Source organism: Amphiprion ocellaris, chromosome 14, assembly GCF_022539595.1.
Source record: "Amphiprion ocellaris isolate individual 3 ecotype Okinawa chromosome 14, ASM2253959v1, whole genome shotgun sequence".
NCBI classification, from domain to species: Eukaryota; Metazoa; Chordata; class Actinopteri; family Pomacentridae; genus Amphiprion; species Amphiprion ocellaris.
In genome coordinates this window covers 35,712,042-35,731,750 of record NC_072779.1, presented here as the reverse complement: position 1 = coordinate 35,731,750, position 19,709 = coordinate 35,712,042, and the positions used below count along the sequence as shown (strand labels likewise).

At 44.6% G+C, this 19,709-nt stretch overlaps 1 protein-coding gene across 3 annotated transcripts in view; it reads left to right on the top strand.

The window, feature by feature from the left end:
- The window catches only part of LOC129350537 (platelet-derived growth factor receptor beta-like), a 24,892-nt gene extending 6,653 nt beyond the window's left edge, over positions 1 to 18,239 (top strand). For 2 of the 3 annotated variants that reach the window (XM_055017378.1, XM_055017379.1), the window contains exons 13-26: positions 6,319 to 6,413; positions 6,559 to 6,691; positions 6,994 to 7,098; positions 7,316 to 7,420; positions 8,063 to 8,162; positions 8,514 to 8,635; positions 9,081 to 9,196; positions 10,411 to 10,533; positions 10,656 to 10,767; positions 11,248 to 11,347; positions 11,521 to 11,626; positions 11,787 to 11,904; positions 17,598 to 17,736; positions 17,809 to 18,239. In XM_055017378.1, coding sequence (XP_054873353.1) covers positions 6,319 to 6,413; positions 6,559 to 6,691; positions 6,994 to 7,098; positions 7,316 to 7,420; positions 8,063 to 8,162; positions 8,514 to 8,635; positions 9,081 to 9,196; positions 10,411 to 10,533; positions 10,656 to 10,767; positions 11,248 to 11,347; positions 11,521 to 11,626; positions 11,787 to 11,904; positions 17,598 to 17,736; positions 17,809 to 18,043 — 1,709 coding nt within the window. In that variant the 3' untranslated portion in view covers positions 18,044 to 18,239. The remainder of the gene's footprint in view (positions 1 to 6,318; positions 6,414 to 6,558; positions 6,692 to 6,993; positions 7,099 to 7,315; positions 7,421 to 8,062; positions 8,163 to 8,513; positions 8,636 to 9,080; positions 9,197 to 10,410; positions 10,534 to 10,655; positions 10,768 to 11,247; positions 11,348 to 11,520; positions 11,627 to 11,786; positions 11,905 to 17,597; positions 17,737 to 17,808) is intronic. The other variant, XM_055017380.1, reaches the window with a different exon arrangement.
- Positions 18,240 to 19,709: the final 1,470 nt, after the last annotated feature.

The following is a 19,709-nucleotide window of genomic DNA, read 5'->3' as shown; positions in this document are numbered from 1 at the left end:
CGCAGTACACCCAGGGCCCCCACACCCCACAACGCGCCCTGACAACCCACCAGGACAGAGCCACCACATGCCACCAGCCCGCAGTACAGCCACAGCGCCCACCAGGACGGCCAATCCAGCCCCCGCAGCCCACCAAGAGCCATCGCACTAGCCTGGACCCGTCGGGCACGCAGGAGAACCCCCCCCCAGGCCACAGCCCCCAGGTCCCGGGGACCCCCCAGCCACAGCAACAAGGATGATGGTCCCCCCCCGCCACCCCATAGCCATAAGGGGGCCGAGTCCCACCAGCGAGGCCATATTGGTGAAATCCCCCCCATTACTCCCTATTAATATGTCTCCCAATCCCAGACTGGAGACATTATCCCTGCACTGTGATAGTGTAACCCTGAGTGTCATGTGGTGCATTAAAAGTGGGGGGGCTGGGTGAGGTGTCCAGGGGGCAGGCCAGAGGACCACAGAGGATGGCTACTCTGCAGCCTACCCTGACCCAAGTTCCCCGAGCCGTCCCAGACCTACCCCCAAGCTGTGAGTGTGTGTGGTGCATTAAAAAGAAATTAGAGAGCAGGGGAGGCAAGCAAGAGGGTGATGGGGAAGAGACAAGGCCGTAAAGCCCTGCCATCCGCCCCACCACAGAGCCCATCACTCCTGCCCCCACCTGCTCTCAGGGCCCTAACTGTCATGTCCCTATATGTGCCTAAGAGTAGCTATATACAGTGATGTGTGAAGTATGTGAAGTGCACAGTAAGAGGCAGTCTGGTGTGGATCCGGCCCATGAGGACAGAGCAGCGGGGGAGACAGGTAGTAAGACCACTGGTACTGGTGCAGAGGGCCCCCAGAGCCCAGAGGCAAGAGGCCGAGGTGGGCCCACCCGAACCCAACTGGCCCGGCCAGCACCAAAACCCCCAGAAGCGCAGCGTCAGAGCAGCGCCCCGGCAGATGCCGTAGCCCCACCACGGGCCAGCCGCATGCAGCACCCTGCCCTGGAGGGGGGACCAGGCCGCACCACAAGGAAGCAAGGTCCATGAGCCCCCACGCCCTCCCCGGAGCTGGCATGTCCAGGATGCAGGGCGCCCACCACGCAGCATCACCGAGACCCCACCCACCCCACCACTCCCCAGGACAGCACCGGGCCCGGACAGAAGCCCCCAGCCAGCAGAAACTAATCTCCAGTGGCGGCACACAGGCAAGTACCAAGGCCTGTGCCTGGATGAGCCAGAGCCACCCCCCCAGAGAGACCACCAGGCCCCCATGCCAGACCCCCAGGCAGCGGAGGGCCCCAGGCCCCCCCAGGGGAGGGAGAGGGATGAGGACGAGCGGCCAGGCAGGAGAGGAGGGAGGAGGAGGGAAGCAGAGCAGGAAGGGACAGGGGTGCGACCAGAGGGCCGACCCACCCCAAACCCCAGGGCCAACCAGGGCGCCCCAGAAGAGACCAGCTGCCGCCACCCCCAAGGCCCCAGGAGAGCGCACAGACCCAGCAGACCCAGGGCTCAAAGGGAGAGACACCGGGGACACCCACCCCCAGGCAGAGGGGCCTGAGCCACGCTGGCCCCGCAGAGCCAGAGAGTGACCCCAAGAGCAATAGGAAAAGGACACCACTAGTGCATGCACACAGCCTTGAAGTCCATGGTGCCATCCTACTTAAAAAGGTAGAGGGTTAATAAGCTGAAATAAAGCAGAGAAAAGTCAGACCATACACACAGACAGATTAATAATTACAATTTTATGAGGGAAATGGCATACGCCCACATACAAGCGGAGGCTATAGATTAATATTTATTGATTTAATAAATGGAGACCATTTTTCTTTGAAGGAGTCCAATTGTTTTTTTCTGATAGCAGATATTCTCTCAAGTGAAATGTGTTCTGTGAGGAGGTTCAGCCAATGGATGATGTTGAGGGCTTTCTTATCTTTCCAGTTAACCAAGATAGTTTTTTTGGCAATAGCGATAGCTGCAAGTGTGGGTTGGATATGAATGTCTGGAAGGGCTGTTTGCGTTAGATCACCAATTAGGCAAACGTTCGGGGAGTGTGGAATCCCACAGTCCAAAATATTGGAGAGTTTCTGTGTGATCGTTACCCAGAATTGATAGACGGTGTACAAAGCCACAGAGCGTGAAAGTTAGTGTCAGTCATGTTTTGGGTCCATTGCGTACATGTGTCTGAGCGTGAGAAGCCCATTTTATACAGTTTATATTGCGTTATATGCGTTCTGTGAAGCACCTTAAATTGTATCAATTGTAAGTTGGTGTTTTTTGTCATTTTAAATGTGTTTTCACAGATCTGGGTCCAAAAATCAGAGTCAAAAGATTTGCATACATCTTTTTCCCATTTTTGAGTTGGTAGGTGTATAGAGTGTGTCTTTGAAAGTGAACTATAAATTTTTGAGAGATTCTTATTTCTTGGAGACAGTTTCACAATGTATTTGACAAATTCAGGTGGCTGTAAATCCGTTGGCTGTAAAGTAGTCTGAAGCGATGGAATTCTACTTGTAATTGTCTTCTTTACCTGTAAGTACTGAAGAAAATTTCCATTTCTTATTTCAAATGTTTGGAATAAGTTTATATATGTCCTAAATGTGTTATCATCCAGAAGGTGATGGAGGTGAGTGACTCCTCTCTCTGCCCATGTGCTGAAATAAAGAGCTATTTTGTTGTTTGCAAAATCAGGGTTGTGCCAGATTGGGGAGAGTATACTGGGTTTTAATTGGGAGCCTGTGATTTCCAATGTTTTCCACCAAGCAGACAAGGTGGAAGCGATCATAGAATTCTTGAAGCAGGAGTGATGTTTAAGGGCAGAAGTGATAAAGTCCACTAGTCCCTTACTGTACTGTTTAAAGTGAATGGTACTCTCTTATGGACTAGAATGGAGACCCCTCTTTGTCTGCTGTTATAACAAGATGAAAAGATAATACTATAATTCGAATCTGATAGCGATTTTTCTTCCAACTGTATTAAGTGCGTTTCTTGGAGAAGCAAAATATCTGCTTTTAATTTAGAGACATAATCCATGATTTTAACTCTTTTTGTTTGTGAGCGTATGCCATGAACATTCCAGGCTACGATATTAAACTTGAACATAAAGAGAGAAGATATTCTGTCACTGAGTATGTAGCAATACAATATAACATCTGTGTGTGTCCTTGTGAGCTGTCTGTTGCTGTCTGTGAGCTGTGAGTGTTGGAGAGAGATGTATACAGCAGGTCAGGATCTATATATACATTATATAATAGCACATCATTGCCTGGAAAACTATCAACAAACACATTATAAAACATACAAGCACAATAAACATGGGGGTACATAGAGTGTGAGTGAGAGTGTGGAGGGTGTGTTAGGTTTTGTTCTCTTAAAAGCTCAGATGCAGGGAAGAGATGGAGTCAAACAATACAGCAACTGTCATTTATTCAAAAACAAGGGATACAAACTACAATTCCCAGAGAAACTCAAAATACCGGAAGTACCGGAACAACAGGATAACGACTTTAACTAGAACTGATTGTTGCCTCTAGTGGCTGGCGGACCCACAACAGGTAATTCCAGGGCAGGAGAACTATAGCTTACACTAGTTCAAATTACTTCAGCAAGTTCAGAAAACAAAAGGCCGATTAAGGAAGCCACCCAAACTAAAGTGTCACTCTAGACACGCAAACTAGAAACTCGAATGTTTTAAGTGGAATAACCAACAACTAGGAAGCTAAGCTTTAAAGCTATTGGAACTCTAATTCAGAGCAGGGGTCCTGTAAACAAAAAACTACTATAGCACTTTTATCCTTTAAGAACTATAAACACTAACGGAGTCTGCTCGGACGGGTGCTCAGCTGGCAACTAGGAGGGATGGCTGGCTGTGGCTCGACGATGGAACGGAGGCATGGACATGCGGCTGCAGCGGTGATGGCTGGTGAGGACAGGAGCTGGTAGTCGACGGAGGAATGGTTGGAGAATGAACCGGGTGACTAATCCAGACAGTGGGGGAAGGCCGGTAGGCAGGTGGGTCCAAGGAGTCCAAATCTGGGAGCAGTCTAGGCTGAGAGGAGAACAGACACAAGTTACTAAGGTTCTTAAAAAAATAAACAGCAAGACTAACTGTGTAAACACTAACTAGTTGCTTATTACAATCCGACGAAGAATGAAGAGAAGAGTCATGTTATAAAGTGATGTAGGGGTGAACTGATTGGTTCTGCACATCTGCTCCCACTTCTGCTGATTGCTCAGATGAGAACTGTCTACACCTGCCGCTGCTGTCTGCTGTCACTCCTTCCTAAAAAGCAAACACACACAAGGGGAAGGAGGGCCCTAGCCAGGACCTGCAGAGGCAGACCTAACAGGGTGAGTGTGTGAGAGGGGGAGAGGGCTAAAGGGAGACATATAGAGAGGGAGAGAGAGAAAAGTAGAAGGAGGAGGGGGTTCTCCAGTGGGGAGTGTAGGTTAGCAGAGTGAGACGTTTACACCTGTGAGATTTTTTTTGATTACATTTTGTAGCATAAATTACTAAGTGATATATTAAGCGTTTAAGACAGTTTTTTTTTTTTTTTTTTTTTTTTTAGAAGAGCCAGGGGGCAATGGAGGGTTCCCGAAATAGCTGCCCATCTATGTACAGTTTGTCCACAACCAGTGCAGTCCGTTTACCTGTCTGTCTGTGTTCTTTCATGATGGGGCGTGGAGTCTGAGTGGTTCAAAGCCTCCATTGCGGAACCAGCTGTTAGGAGCTGTGGCCTGAATGCAGATTCCGTCCTGCTTGTGGAACGGTGGATCAGATCTTCCTGCACTGCCTTTATACTTTTTCTTTGGAGCTGCTGTAACGGTGCTGTAACTTTCCCCACTGTGGGATCAATAAAGTTTATCCTTATCCTTATCCTTTACTCTTGTGGAGCTGCTAAGGGGGTCATGGGAGTTCGACCTGCCAGTCCACATGTGCTTTGTAGATCTGGAGATCTCCTGAGGGCCTCTGTGGGGGGTACTGAGGGAGTAAGGGGTACCAAGCTCTCTGTTAGGAACCATTTGGTCCCTGTACAACCAAAGTGAGAGCTGTGTCCACATACTCAGCACAAAGTCAGACTCGTTTCCAGTGGGTGTTGAACTCCTCCAGGGCTGCCCCTTGTCTCCGATCCTGTTTGTGGTCTTCATGGACAGGATCTCAAGGTGCAGCTGGGGTGAGGAGGGTGTCCGATTTGGGGACCTCAGGATCACATCTCTGTTTTTTGCAGATGATGTGGTTCTGTTGGCTTCCTCAGACCTTCAGCAGCACTGGAGCGGTTTGCAGCCAAGTGTGAAGCGGTGGGGATGTGGATCAGCACCTCCAAGTCCGAGGCCATGGTTCTCTGATGGAAACTGTCAGCAGTAATCAAGGTATTATACCGAAATGTCATGGTGAAGAGGGAGCTGAGCCTCAAGGAGAAGCTCTCAGTTTACCATCCATCTACGTTCCAACCCTCACCTATGGTCATGAGCTCTGGGTAGTGACCCAAAGAATGAGATCGTGGATCCAAGCGGCTGAAATGAGCTTCCTCTGTAGGGTGGCTGGGCTCAGCCTTAGAGATAGGGGGAGAAGCTCAGACATCTGGAGGGAGCTCGGAGTATAGCTGCTGATCCTTCACCTCTAAAGGAACCAGTGGAGGTGGTTTGGACATCTGATTCAGATCCTCCAGGGAGACTTCCTTTGGAGGTTTTCTGAACATGTCCTCCTGGGAGGAGACCCTGGGGTAGACCCAGAATCCTCTGGAGGGATTATATATCTCATCTGGCCTGGGAATGCCTCGGGATGCTCCAGGAAAAGCTGGAAAGTGTTGCTGAAAGAGGAACGTCTGGAATGACCTGCTTCATCTGCTGACTCCATGACCCCGGATATGAGGAAGAACATGGATGGATGGATGATGGATGATGGATGGATGGATGGATGGATGGATGGATGGATGGATGATGGATGGATGGATGGATGGATGATGGATTGATGATTGATGGATGGATTGGTGGATGGATGGATGGATGGATCAATGGATGGATGATAGATGGATGGATGATGGGTGGATTGATGGATGATGGATGGATGGATGGATGGATGATGGATGGATGGATGGATAGATGGATGGATGATAGATGGATGGATGGATGGATGGATGGATGGATGGATGGATGGATGGATGGATGGATCAGTGGATGGATGGATGGATCAATGGATGGATGGATAGATGGATGGATGGATGGATGGATGGATGGATGGATGGATGAATGGATGAATGGATGAATGGATGGATGGATTATACTGCAACTGTATACATTATACTGCAGTCCTATTTATGTAATCCTCTCCGTCTGTCTGCAGCTCTACTGTCTCAGGTTTCGGTTCTTTCAGCGGTTCTTGTTCTGGTTGTCATTGCCATCGTCTTCCTCGTCCTCCTCATCGTCCTCTGGAGAAAAGTCAGTACTCACATATTACACAGTATTACACGTGGAGTACATACTTAGTACATACACAGTACATACGGAGTATGTCTAAAGTGTCTCCTGGTTACCATGACAATGTGCATCTCTCGGTGACCTCGCCTTCTCTTCCTGTTTGTAGAAACCTCGTTATGAGGTGCGGTGGAAGGTGATAGAGTCGGTGAGTCCTGACGGAACGCACTACACCTACCTGGACCCAGCACACCTGCCCTACTGTGAGGGCTGGGAAGTACCGCGAAACCATGTAGTACTAGGTAATACCATATAATACTAGGTAATACCACGTAGTACTAGGTAACGCCATGTAGTACTAGGTAGCACCACGTAGTACTAGGTAACACCATGTAGTACTAGATAACACCACGTAGTACTAGGTAACACCACATAGTACTAGGTAACACCATGTAGTACTAGGTAGCACCACGTAGTACTAGGTAACACCACATAGTACTAGGTAACACCATGTAGTACTAGGTAGCACCATGTAGTACTAGGTAGCACCATGTTGTACTAGGTAATACCACATTGTACCTGTGTGTCTCCTCTGTGTCTCCAGGCCAGGTGTTGGGTTCAGGTGCATTCGGTTGTGTTGTTGAGGCAACCATCTCTGGTCTGATTCACTCTCATTCTACGACTAAAGCAGCTGTGAAGATGGTAAAACGTACGTACCTGTCTGTCTGACTGTCTGTCTGTCTGACTGTCTGTGTGTCTGTCCATCCATCCGTCCATCCGTCTGTCTGTCCGTCTGTCCGTCTGTCTGTCCGTCTGTCCGTGTGTTTGTCTGTCTGTCCTTTTGTCCGTCTGTTCGTCTGTCTGTCTGTCTGTCTGTCTGTCTGACTGTCTGTCTGACTACCCGTCTGACTGTCTGTCTGTTCCAGAGAGAAGTGATGCGGTTCCATCTCTGATGTCAGAGTTGAAGGTTCTGGTTCATCTCGGTCCTCACCTGAACGTTGTCAACCTGCTGGGAGCCTGTACCAGAGGAGGTCCTATAATTAGATCCTGAATCAGTCCTAAATTAATTCAGATTAGATCCTGAATCAGTCCTAAATTAATCCAGATTAGATCCCAAAGCAGTCCTAAATTAGCCCAGACTAAATCCTGAATCAGTCCTAAATTAATCCAGATTAAATTCTAAATCAGTTCTAAATTAATTCTGATTAGATCCTGAATCGGTCCTAAATTAATCCAGATTAAATCCTGAATCAGTTCGAAATTAATCTGGATTAAATCCTGAATCAGTTCTAAATTAATCCTGATTAAATGCTGAATCAGTCCTAAATTAATCCAGATTAGACTCTGCATTAGTCCTAAATTAATCCAGATTAAATCCTGAACCAGTCCTAAATTTATCCAGATTTAAATTTGATTTAATCCCCACTCTTAAATTCTGTTACAACATAATCCTTATTTAACCTTGAATTTCTTCTGTTTTAAACCAAAACATTACACAAACTTAAAGTCTGATCCACCTGTCTGTCTGTCTGTCCGTCCATCTGTCCTTCTGTCCATCCATCCGTCCGTCTGTCTCTCTGTCTGTCTGTGTGTTTGTCTGTCTGTCCGTCTGTCTGTCTGTCCCCTTGTCCGTCTGTCCGTCCATCTATCTCTCCGTCTGTCTGTCTGTCCAGGCCCTTTCTACTTGATCACTGAGTTGTGTCCTTACGGCGATCTGGCGAATTATCTGCAGAGGAACAAACACACCTTTCTGCAGGGAGACACAGTGAACAGGTCTGTCTGTCTGTCTGTCTGTCTGTCTTTCTCTACCTGTCCTTCTCCCTGTCTGTCTCTACCTGTCTGTCTCTACTTGTCCTTCTCCCTGTCTGTCTCTCCCTGTCTGTCTGTCCTTCTCCCTGTCTGTCTCTCCCTGTCTTTCTCTACCTGTCTGTCTCTACTTGTCCTTCTCCCTGTCTGTCTCTACCTGTCTGTCTATCTGCCTGTCTGTCTCTGCCTGTCTGTCTCTACCTGTCCTTCTCCCTGTCTGTCTCCACCTGTCCTTCTACCTGTCTGTCTCTCCCTGTCTGTCTGTCCTTCTCCCTGTCTGTCTCTACCTGCCTGTCTCTCTAACTGTCTGTCCTCCAGAGACAGTGATGGGGGTTACATGGATATGACCAAAGAGGAGAACATTCAGTACGTCACCATGAAGGAGCTCAGCTACGCCGACATCCAACCGGCCGTCTACGAGACGCTGTTCACACCTGCAGGTGATGAAGGACAGGACTGATCCTGATTACTGGGGACAGTATTGATCCTGATTACTGAGGACAGGACTGATCCTGATTATTGAGGACAGTATTGATCCTGATTACTGAGGACAGGACTGATCCTGATTATTGAGGACAGGACTGATCCTGATTATTGAGGACAGTATTGATCCTGATTATTGAGGACAGGACTGATCCTGATTATTGAGGACAGGACTGATCCTGATTACTGGGGACAGAACTGATCTTGAATATTGGGGACAGGACTGATCCTGATTATTCGGGACAGTATTGATCCTGATTATTGAGGACAGGACTGATCCTCATTACTGAGGACAGTATTGATCCTGATTATTAGGGACAGGACTGATCTTGATTACTGAGGACAGTATTTATCCAGAATCAGAAGCATTGATAATGATTATTGATAACTGTTGTCCTTCAGACCAGCAGGAGGCGTCATCGCTCCTCCTCAGTGACTCTCCTCAGCTCAGCCTCAGTGACCTCATCGGTTTCTCCTACCAAATCTCTCAGGCAATGGACTTCCTCTCCTCCAGAAAGGTACTCATCAATACACCATTGATCAATACATCCTAAACATTACACCACTGATGAATACATCCTGATCAATACACCACTGATCAATACATCCTGATCAATACACCACTGATCAATACATCCTGATCAATACACCCTGATCAATACATCCTGATCAATACACCACTGATTAATACATCCTGATCAATACATCCTGATCAATACACCACTGATTAATACATCCTGATCAATACATCCTGATCAATACATCCTGATCAATACACCACTGAGTAGTAGTACTGCAGTGCTTCAAGAAAAAAATGCATTTCTGCCTCCTGTCTGGTCCCTCAAGGTTCTGTAGGTGGAACCTTGTAGTAAAGTTCCAGTAGAACCCTGTCTAGATGTAGTACTAGAGGATAAATGTAGTATTAGATGGTAAATGTAGTACTAGAGGATAAATGTAGTATTAGATGGTAAATGTAGTACTAGAGGGTAAATGTAGTATTAGATGGTAAATGTAGTACTAGAGGGTAAATGTAGTATTAGATGGTAAATGTAGTATTAGAGGTTAAATGTAGTATTAGATGGTAAATGTAGTATTCGAGGATAAATGTAGTATTAGATGGTAAATGTAGCATTAGATAGTAAATGTAGTACTAGAGGGTAAATGTAGTACTAGAGGGTAATTGTAGTACTAGAGGGTAAATGTAGTATTAGAGGATAAATGTAGTAGTAGAGGGTAAATGTAGTACTAGAGGGTAAATCTAGTACTAGAGGGTAAATGTAGTATTGGAGGGTAAATGTAGTATTAGATGGTAGATGTAGTACTAGAGGGTAAATGTAGTACTAGATAGTAGGATGTACTGCAGTAAACCTGTTTCTCTCTATGATGTCAGTAAATGTAGGCCAGCTGTAGTTCCTGGTTGTTCCACCAGGTGGAGCCTCTTCCTGTTTAATCCTGTAGAGACCAGAGGAGGCATCACTCAAACGACAGTTCATTTTAAAGCAGAGAGCATTGTGGGAGTTTAGCAGCAACGAGCACCATGACAAAGAGTGCTGAGGAGGTTCATGACCTCCAACCAGAGCTGCTGTCTTAAAATCAAAACAGAACAGTTTAGGATTACATTTTACAAACTCACAGCCTTCTGAAAGCCAGGTTGAATCTCAGAGGTTCACATGTGGCTGTCGACGTTTATGACCTCGTGTAGACTTGTTGACATATTCTCATGTTCCTTCAGTGTGTCCACAGAGACCTAGCAGCGAGGAACGTCCTGGTCTGTGAGGGGAAGCTGGTGAAGGTCTGTGACTTTGGTTTGGCCAGAGACCTGCTGAAGAACCAGAACTACATCGCCAGAGGAACTGTCAGTTCAGCTGCAGTTAACTTTATCGAGTCTCTGTTGGCCACATAACCAGATCACGTTATCAATCACACGTTATCAATCACATCTTATTACTCACACGTTATTCTGCCGTTTGGTCTCAGAGCTTCCTGCCGCTGAAGTGGATGTCTCCAGAGAGCATCATCCAGAACATCTACAGCTCCCAGAGCGACGTCTGGTCCTACGGAGTCTTACTGTGGGAGATCTTCTCTCTGGGTAAACCAGTATGACCAGTATATATCTACACACACACGGATGACCAGTATATATCTACACACGCCAGTATGACCAGTATCCATCTACACACACCAGGATGACCAATATCCATCTACACACACCAGTATGACCAGTATATATCTACACACACCAGTATGACCAGTATATATCTACACACACCAGTATGACCAGTATAGATCTACACACACCAGTATGACCAGTATAGATCCACACACACCAGTAAGACCATTATCCATCTACACACACCAAGTATGACCAGTATCCATCTACACACACCAGTATGACCAGTATCCATCTACACACACCAGTATGACCAATATCCATCTACACACACCAGTATGACCAGTATAGATCCACACACACCAGTAAGACCATTATCCATCTACACACACCAGTATGACCAGTATATATCTACACACACTGGTATGACCAGTCTAACCAGTACATCTGTCCCTCCAGGTTCCAGTCCATACCCTGACCTGCCGATGACTCAGGAGTTCTACTCGGCTCTGAAGAGAGGATACCGAATGAACCGTCCTGAACACGCATCTCTTGACATGTATGACACGCTAAGACATGTTAACACACTACATGCTTACACACACAATAACAACTGTTTCTTTTTTTTTTTCCCCAGGTGTGTTACAGGTGTTAGAGGTGTTATAGGTGTTGCAGGCGTGTTACAGGTGTTACAGGGGTGTTACAGGTGTGTTTCTCTGTTCATTTGTGCAGGTACGACCTGATGAGGTGCTGCTGGGAGGAGCAGCCTCAGGCTAGGCCTGCTTTCTCCTCATTGGTCGTCGCCGTCGGCAACATGTTGAGTGACGACTACAAACAGGTAAAAACACCTGATTTACCTCACACTGACTGTAAACATGAGTTACTGTGATGTCATGTTATCATGTTGTGTTGTTGTGTTGTTTGTGCTGTCATGTTGTGCTGTTGTCATGTTGTGTTGTTGTGATGTCATGTTGTGTTGTGTTGTGTTGTTGCGTCAGCGTTACCTCCAGCTCACTGAAGACTTCCTGAAAGGACAGAATCCAGCTGTGGTTCGATCCAGATGGAGTTCAACCAGAACCACTGAGGATCAGACGGACAGACAGACACACACACACGGTAACACAACAACACACACGGTAACACAACAACACACAGTAACACAAATACACACAGTAACACAACAACACGTACGGTAACACAACAACACACACGGTAACACAACAACACACAGTAACACAACAAAACACACAGTAACACAACAACACACACAGGAACACAACAACACACACAGGAACACAACAACACACGGTAAAACAACAACACAAACAATAACACAACAACACAACATCACACACGGTAACACAACAATACACACAGTAACACAACACAACAACACACGGTAACACAACAACACAACAACACAAACAGTAACACAACAACACACAGTAACACAATAAAACTCACGGTAACACAACAACACACACAGTAACACAAAAACAAACACGGTAAAACAACAACACAAACAATAACACAACAACACACACGGTAACGCAACAACACACACGATAACACAACAACATGCATGGTAACACAAAGACAGTAACACGACAACACACACGGTAACACAACAACACACACGTAGCACAATAACAACAACACACACAGTAACACTACAACACAAACGGTAGCACAACAAAAAAATACACGGTAACACAACAACACACAGAGTAATACAACAACACAACAGGACACATGGTAACACAACAACTCACAGTAACACAACACACATGGCAAAACAACAACACACACAATAACACAACAACACAACAACGAAAACAGTAACACAACAATACACACAGTAAGACAACAACACACACGGTAACACAACAACACGCACAGTAAGACAACACAGTAACACAACAGCACAACAACACACATGGTAATACAAAAACACAACAACACACATAGTAACACAACAACACACACAGTAACAAAACACACACAGGAACATAACAACACAACAACACACACGGTAACAAAACAACACACACACTAACAACAACACGCACAGTAACACAACAACACGCACAGTAACACAACAACATGTACGGTAACACAAAACAACAGACAGTAACACAACAACACACATGGTAACACAACAAAATAACAACACACAGTAACACAACACCACACACAGTAACACAACGGCACACATGGTAACACAACAACACACGGTAGCACAACAACACAACACAACAAGAACACACACAGTAACGCAACAACACACACGGTAGCACAACAACAAAAAAACACACACGGTAACACAACAGCACAACAAAAAAACAACAAACACAGTAACACAACAACACACACAGTAACACAACAACGCATACGGTAACACAACAACACAACAAAACACAGTAACACAACAACACAAATGGTAGAACAACAACACAACAACACACAGGGTAACACAACACACACAATAACAGAACAACACACAGGGTAAAACAACAACACAATGACACAACAACACAAAAACAAAAACAGTAACACAACAATACACACAGTAACACAACAACACACACGGTAACACAACAACACAACAACACACAGTAACAAACAACACAACACACACGTAGCACAATAACACAACAAAACAACAACACACAGTAACACAACAACACACACAGTACCACAACAACACAACAACACACACAGTAACACAACAACACACACGGCAAAACAACAACACACAATAACACAACAACACAACAACAAAAACAGTAACACAACAATACACACAGTAACACAACAACGCACACGGTAACACAACAGCACACACGGTAACACAACAACACACATAGTAACACAACAACACAACAAACCACACAGTAACACAACAACGCATAAGGTAACACAACAACACAACAAGAGACACTGACACAACAACACAAACGGTAGAACAACAACACAATAACACACAGGGTAACACAACAACACAGTAAAACAACAACATACACAGTAGCACAGCAATACACACGGTAATACAACAACACACACAATAACAACAACACGCACAGTAACACAACAACATGCACGGTAACGCAAAACAACAGACAGTAACACAACAACACACACAGTAACACAACAACACAACAACACACACCGTAGCACAAGACACACAATAACACAACAACACACAGTGACACAACACACAGTAACACAAAAGCACAACAACACAAATGGTAACACAAAAACACAACAACACACATAGTAACACAACACTCACAGTAGCACAACAACAACACACACGATAACACAACAACACGCACAGCAACACAACAACACACACGGTAACACAACAAAACACACAACACAACAACACACACAGTAACACAACAACACACACGGCAAAACAACAACACACAATAACACAACAACACAACAACAAAAACAGTAACACAACAATACACACAGTAACACAACAACGCACACGGTAACACAACAGCACACACGGTAACACAACAACACACATAGTAACACAACAACACAACAAACCACACAGTAACACAACAACGCATAAGGTAACACAACAACACAACAAGAGACACTGACACAACAACACAAACGGTAGAACAACAACACAATAACACACAGGGTAACACAACAACACAGTAAAACAACAACATACACAGTAGCACAGCAATACACACGGTAATACAACAACACACACAATAACAACAACACGCACAGTAACACAACAACATGCACGGTAACGCAAAACAACAGACAGTAACACAACAACACACACAGTAACACAACAACACAACAACACACACCGTAGCACAAGACACACAATAACACAACAACACACAGTGACACAACACACAGTAACACAAAAGCACAACAACACAAATGGTAACACAAAAACACAACAACACACATAGTAACACAACACTCACAGTAGCACAACAACAACACACACGATAACACAACAACACGCACAGCAACACAACAACACACACGGTAACACAACAAAACACACAACACAACAACACACACAGTAACACAACAACACACACGGCAAAACAACAACACACAATAACACAACAACACAACAACAAAAACAGTAACACAACAATACACACAGTAACACAACAACGCACACGGTAACACAACAGCACACACAGTAACACAACAACACACATAGTAACACAACAACACAACAAACCACACAGTAACACAACAACGCATAAGGTAACACAACAACACAACAAGAGACACAGTAACACAACAACACAAATGGTAGAACAACAACACAACAACACACAGGGTAACACAACAACACATACAGTAAAAGAACAACATACACAGTAGCACAGCAATACACACGGTAATACAACAACACACACAATAACAACAACACGCACAGTAACACAACAACATGCACGGTAACGCAAAACAACAGACAGTAACACAACACACACAGTAACATAACAACACAACAACACACACCGTAGCACAAGACACACAATAACACAACAACACACAGTGACACAACACACAGTAACACAACAGCACAACAACACAAATGGTAACACAAAAACACAACAACACACAGTAACAACACTCACAGTAGCACAACAACACACGATAACACAACAACACGCACAGCAACACAACAACACACACGGTAACACAACAAAACACACAATAACACAACAACATGCACAGTAACACAACAACATGCACGGTAACACAAAACAACATACAGTGACACAACACACAGTAACACAACAGCACAAAAACACAAATGGTAACACAAAAACACAACAACACACATAGTAACACAACACACAGTAGCACAACAACACACGATAACACAACAACACGCACAGCAACACAACACACACGGTAACACAACAAAACACACGATAACACAACAACACGCACAGCAACACAACAACACACACGGTAACACAACAAAACACACAATAACAGAACAACACGCACAGTAACACAACAACATGCATGGTAACAAAAAACAACATACAGTGACATAACATACACAGTAACACAACAACACACACAATAACACAACAACACGCACAGTAACACAACAACATGCACGGTAACACAAAACAACAGATAGTGACACAACAACATACACGGTAACACAACAACACACACAGTAACACAACAACACACACAATAACACACACGGTAACACAACACACACAGTAACACAACAAAACAACAACACACACAGTAACACAACACAAACGGTAAGACCACAACACACACAGTAACACAACAACACAAACAGTAACACCACAACACACACAGTAAGACAACAACACAAAGTAACACAACACAACAACACAACAACACACACAGTAACACAACAACACACACAGTAAAACAACAACACAAACAATAACACAACAACACACACAGTAGCACAACAACACACACGATAACACAACACGCACAGTAACAAAACAACACACACGGTAACACAACAACACACACAATAACAACAACACGCACAGTAACACAACAACATGCACGGTAATGCAAAACAGCAGACAGTAACACAACAACACACACGGTAACACAACAACACAACAACACACATGGTAACACAACAACACGCACAGTAACACAACAAAACGCACAGTAACACAACAGCACACATGGTAACACAACAACACACATAGTAACACAACACAACAAACAACACAGTAACACAACAACGCATAAGGTAACAAAAAAACACAAAAAGACACACAGTAACAACAACACAAACGGTAGAACAACACAACAATACACACGGTAATACAACACACACAATAACAACAACACGCACAGTAACACAACAACATGCACAGTAACGCAAAACAAAAGACAGTAACACAACAACACACAGTAACACAACAACACAACAACACACACAGTAACACAACACCACACACGGCAAAACAACAACACACACATTAACACAACAACAAAAACAGTAACACAACAAAAACAGTAACACAACAACACACGGTAACACAACAACACGCACAGTAACACAACAGCTCACAGTAACACAACAGCACAACAACACACATGGTAACAGAAAAACAAAACAACACACATAGTAACACAACAACACACACAGTAACAAAACACACACGGGAACATAATACAACAACACACAGGGTAACACAACAAGACACACAGTAACACAACAACATACACAGTAGCACAGCAATACACACAGTAATACAACAACACACACAATAACAACAACACGCACAGTAACACAACAACATGCACGGTAACACAAAACAACAGACAGTAACACAACACACACACAGCAAAACAACAACACACATAATAACACAACAGCACAACAACAAAAACAGTGACACAATACACACACGGTAACACAACACACACAGTAACACAACAACACACAGTAACACAACAGCACAACAACACACATGGTAACACAAAAACACAACAACACACATAGTAACACAATAACACACACAGTAACAAAACACACACAGGAAGATAACAACACAACAACACACAGTAGCACAACATGTATGATAACACAACAACGCGCACAGTAACACAACAACACACACCAACAACAAACACGGTAGCACACCAACACAACAACACACACAATAACAAAACCACACACCATAGCACACCAACACAACAACACACACAGTAACACAACAACACACACAGTAACACTTGCTGTCTGTCAGTCTGAACCTGATCACTGTGTGTGTTTCTGATGACAGGAAGTGGCCCCGCCCCACAGGTGGACGTTCACCTGTCGGAGGCGGACCCAGTGAAGACAGGCACCTCCCACAGCCCTTACATCATCTCCATCACTGATGTCACCATTGAAAGCGACGGCGCTGCGCTGGACGCAGACAGGTATGAGGGTTAACGCCTGATTGGTCAGCTGATCGTTACCGTGACGATGATGATGCTGTTGTCTCTCCTCAGTCCTCAGCTCTCAGACGCTGCCGCCATCTTGGACTCTCAGGAAGCGGCGTCATCGTGTGAGGTCATACAGGAAGCGGCATCGTCATGTGAGGTCATACAGGAAGTGACGTCATTGTGTGAGGTCAAACAGGAAGTGGCATCATCATGTGAGGTCAAACAGGAAGTGGCGTCATCATGTGATGCCATACAGGAAGCAGCGTCCTGCAGATGTGAGGAAGAGGAGAGCAGCCTGTGAAGTGTCAGCTGACAGGAAGTCTTCAGGTTTATTTAGCCCAGTGCTGCCCTCAGCAGTGACTGTCAGGCGCCAGCAGGTCTCATAGCCTTCATATCGTTACTCTGCTTTACTGTGAGTGTATATTTGCTCTGTTTACTCAAACTGCTGACTGCTGTCAGAACTGAAGCTCTTTATTAAAGTATATTCCTGAACCTGATACAGCTTCTGTCTGTCTGTTTCACATCACAGCAGCTGAACAACAAATACAATCGATTAGTTATCAGCTGATAAATGAATGAACTGTTCTGATATAGAATATGAGCTGATATCTCCAGATGCCTTCATATTCATCATAGGTGACTCCAACCACTGCTCAGCTGATAAATCACTTGAAGGATTTGATCAGCATGCTAACTGTGCTACCGGTCTGTGGAGATGATTAGATGAGTGCTCTGGGTCCATCCCTAATGCTCCCCTGTGGTAAAGAGGACATCAGACAGCAGACGAATGGACAGACTGCAGGGGTGTTTAGAAACCGCTTGACTGGAACAGTCTCGGCATACATCTGGTTCTGTGTGGACAAGTACGTCCTCATCTAAAGGTCAATACCTTCCCCAACAATAAACCCTGGATGACGAAGACTGGAAGTAAGAAAGGAGAACATTCCCTGGAGAAATTTCTAGAGTAGACCTGCCGACAACTGGAGAACGTTCTAGAGTAGTAGAGTGATAAGAAAGCTTGCATTTTATCACTGAAGTACTGCCTTAAAACAGCTGGATGTGTTTGTTATTAATGGATTCATTGGAGTCTTCAGTTGTGGATTTAAAACCTTCACAGCTCAGTCATGTTAAAAGTCCAGTTCTAGAAGCCAGCCAGCAGAGGGACTCATGGGAACATCTAGTTCCTTTCAGCAGCAGGACCACAACCAGACATTTAGAGATTTAAGGAGGAAGTGATGATGAGGATGATGTGGGAGGAAGCTGTTCTCATTTCATGGCTGGAGGAGTTTTATTGGTGCAGATATTATCTTTGCTCCTCTTCTCCCTCCTTTTTGATCATTCTGATCAGTTTCATGTGAATCCTGTGAGTCTGGTCTGTCCGTCTCATTACTGGAATATGTTTGGAATATGTTACTGGGATTAAAGGAACTAAACTGGTTTAAATCATGTTTATCAGATTCCAGTTTGTTCATGTTAACGATGATTCTTCCACCAGAGTTAGTTCTGGAGTTCCTCAGGGTTCTGTGTTAGAACCCGTATTATTTACTTTGAACATGCTCTCCTTAGACAGTATTATTAGGAAACACTCTATAAATATCCGTTGTTATGCAGATGACACCCAGTTCTATTTTCTATGGAACCAGATGGAACCAATCAGTTGGTGGAACTCCAACATGTCTGCAGGACATAAAGGCCTGAATGACCTGGAACCTTCTTCATTTAAATCCAGACAAATTGAGGTTTTTGAATTTGAAACACTCCATCTAACCAGATAGTTCCTCTAGATGGCGCTGCCTCCAGTTCTACTGTAGAGAACCTTGGAGTTATCTCTGACCAGGATCTGTCCTTTAGCATATAAACCAGTCTGTCAGACAGCTTTCTATCATCTGTCAGGAACATCTGGTCTCAGAGTGATGCTGAGGAACTAGTCCATGCATTTAGAACTTCTAGGCTGGACTACTGTTGTT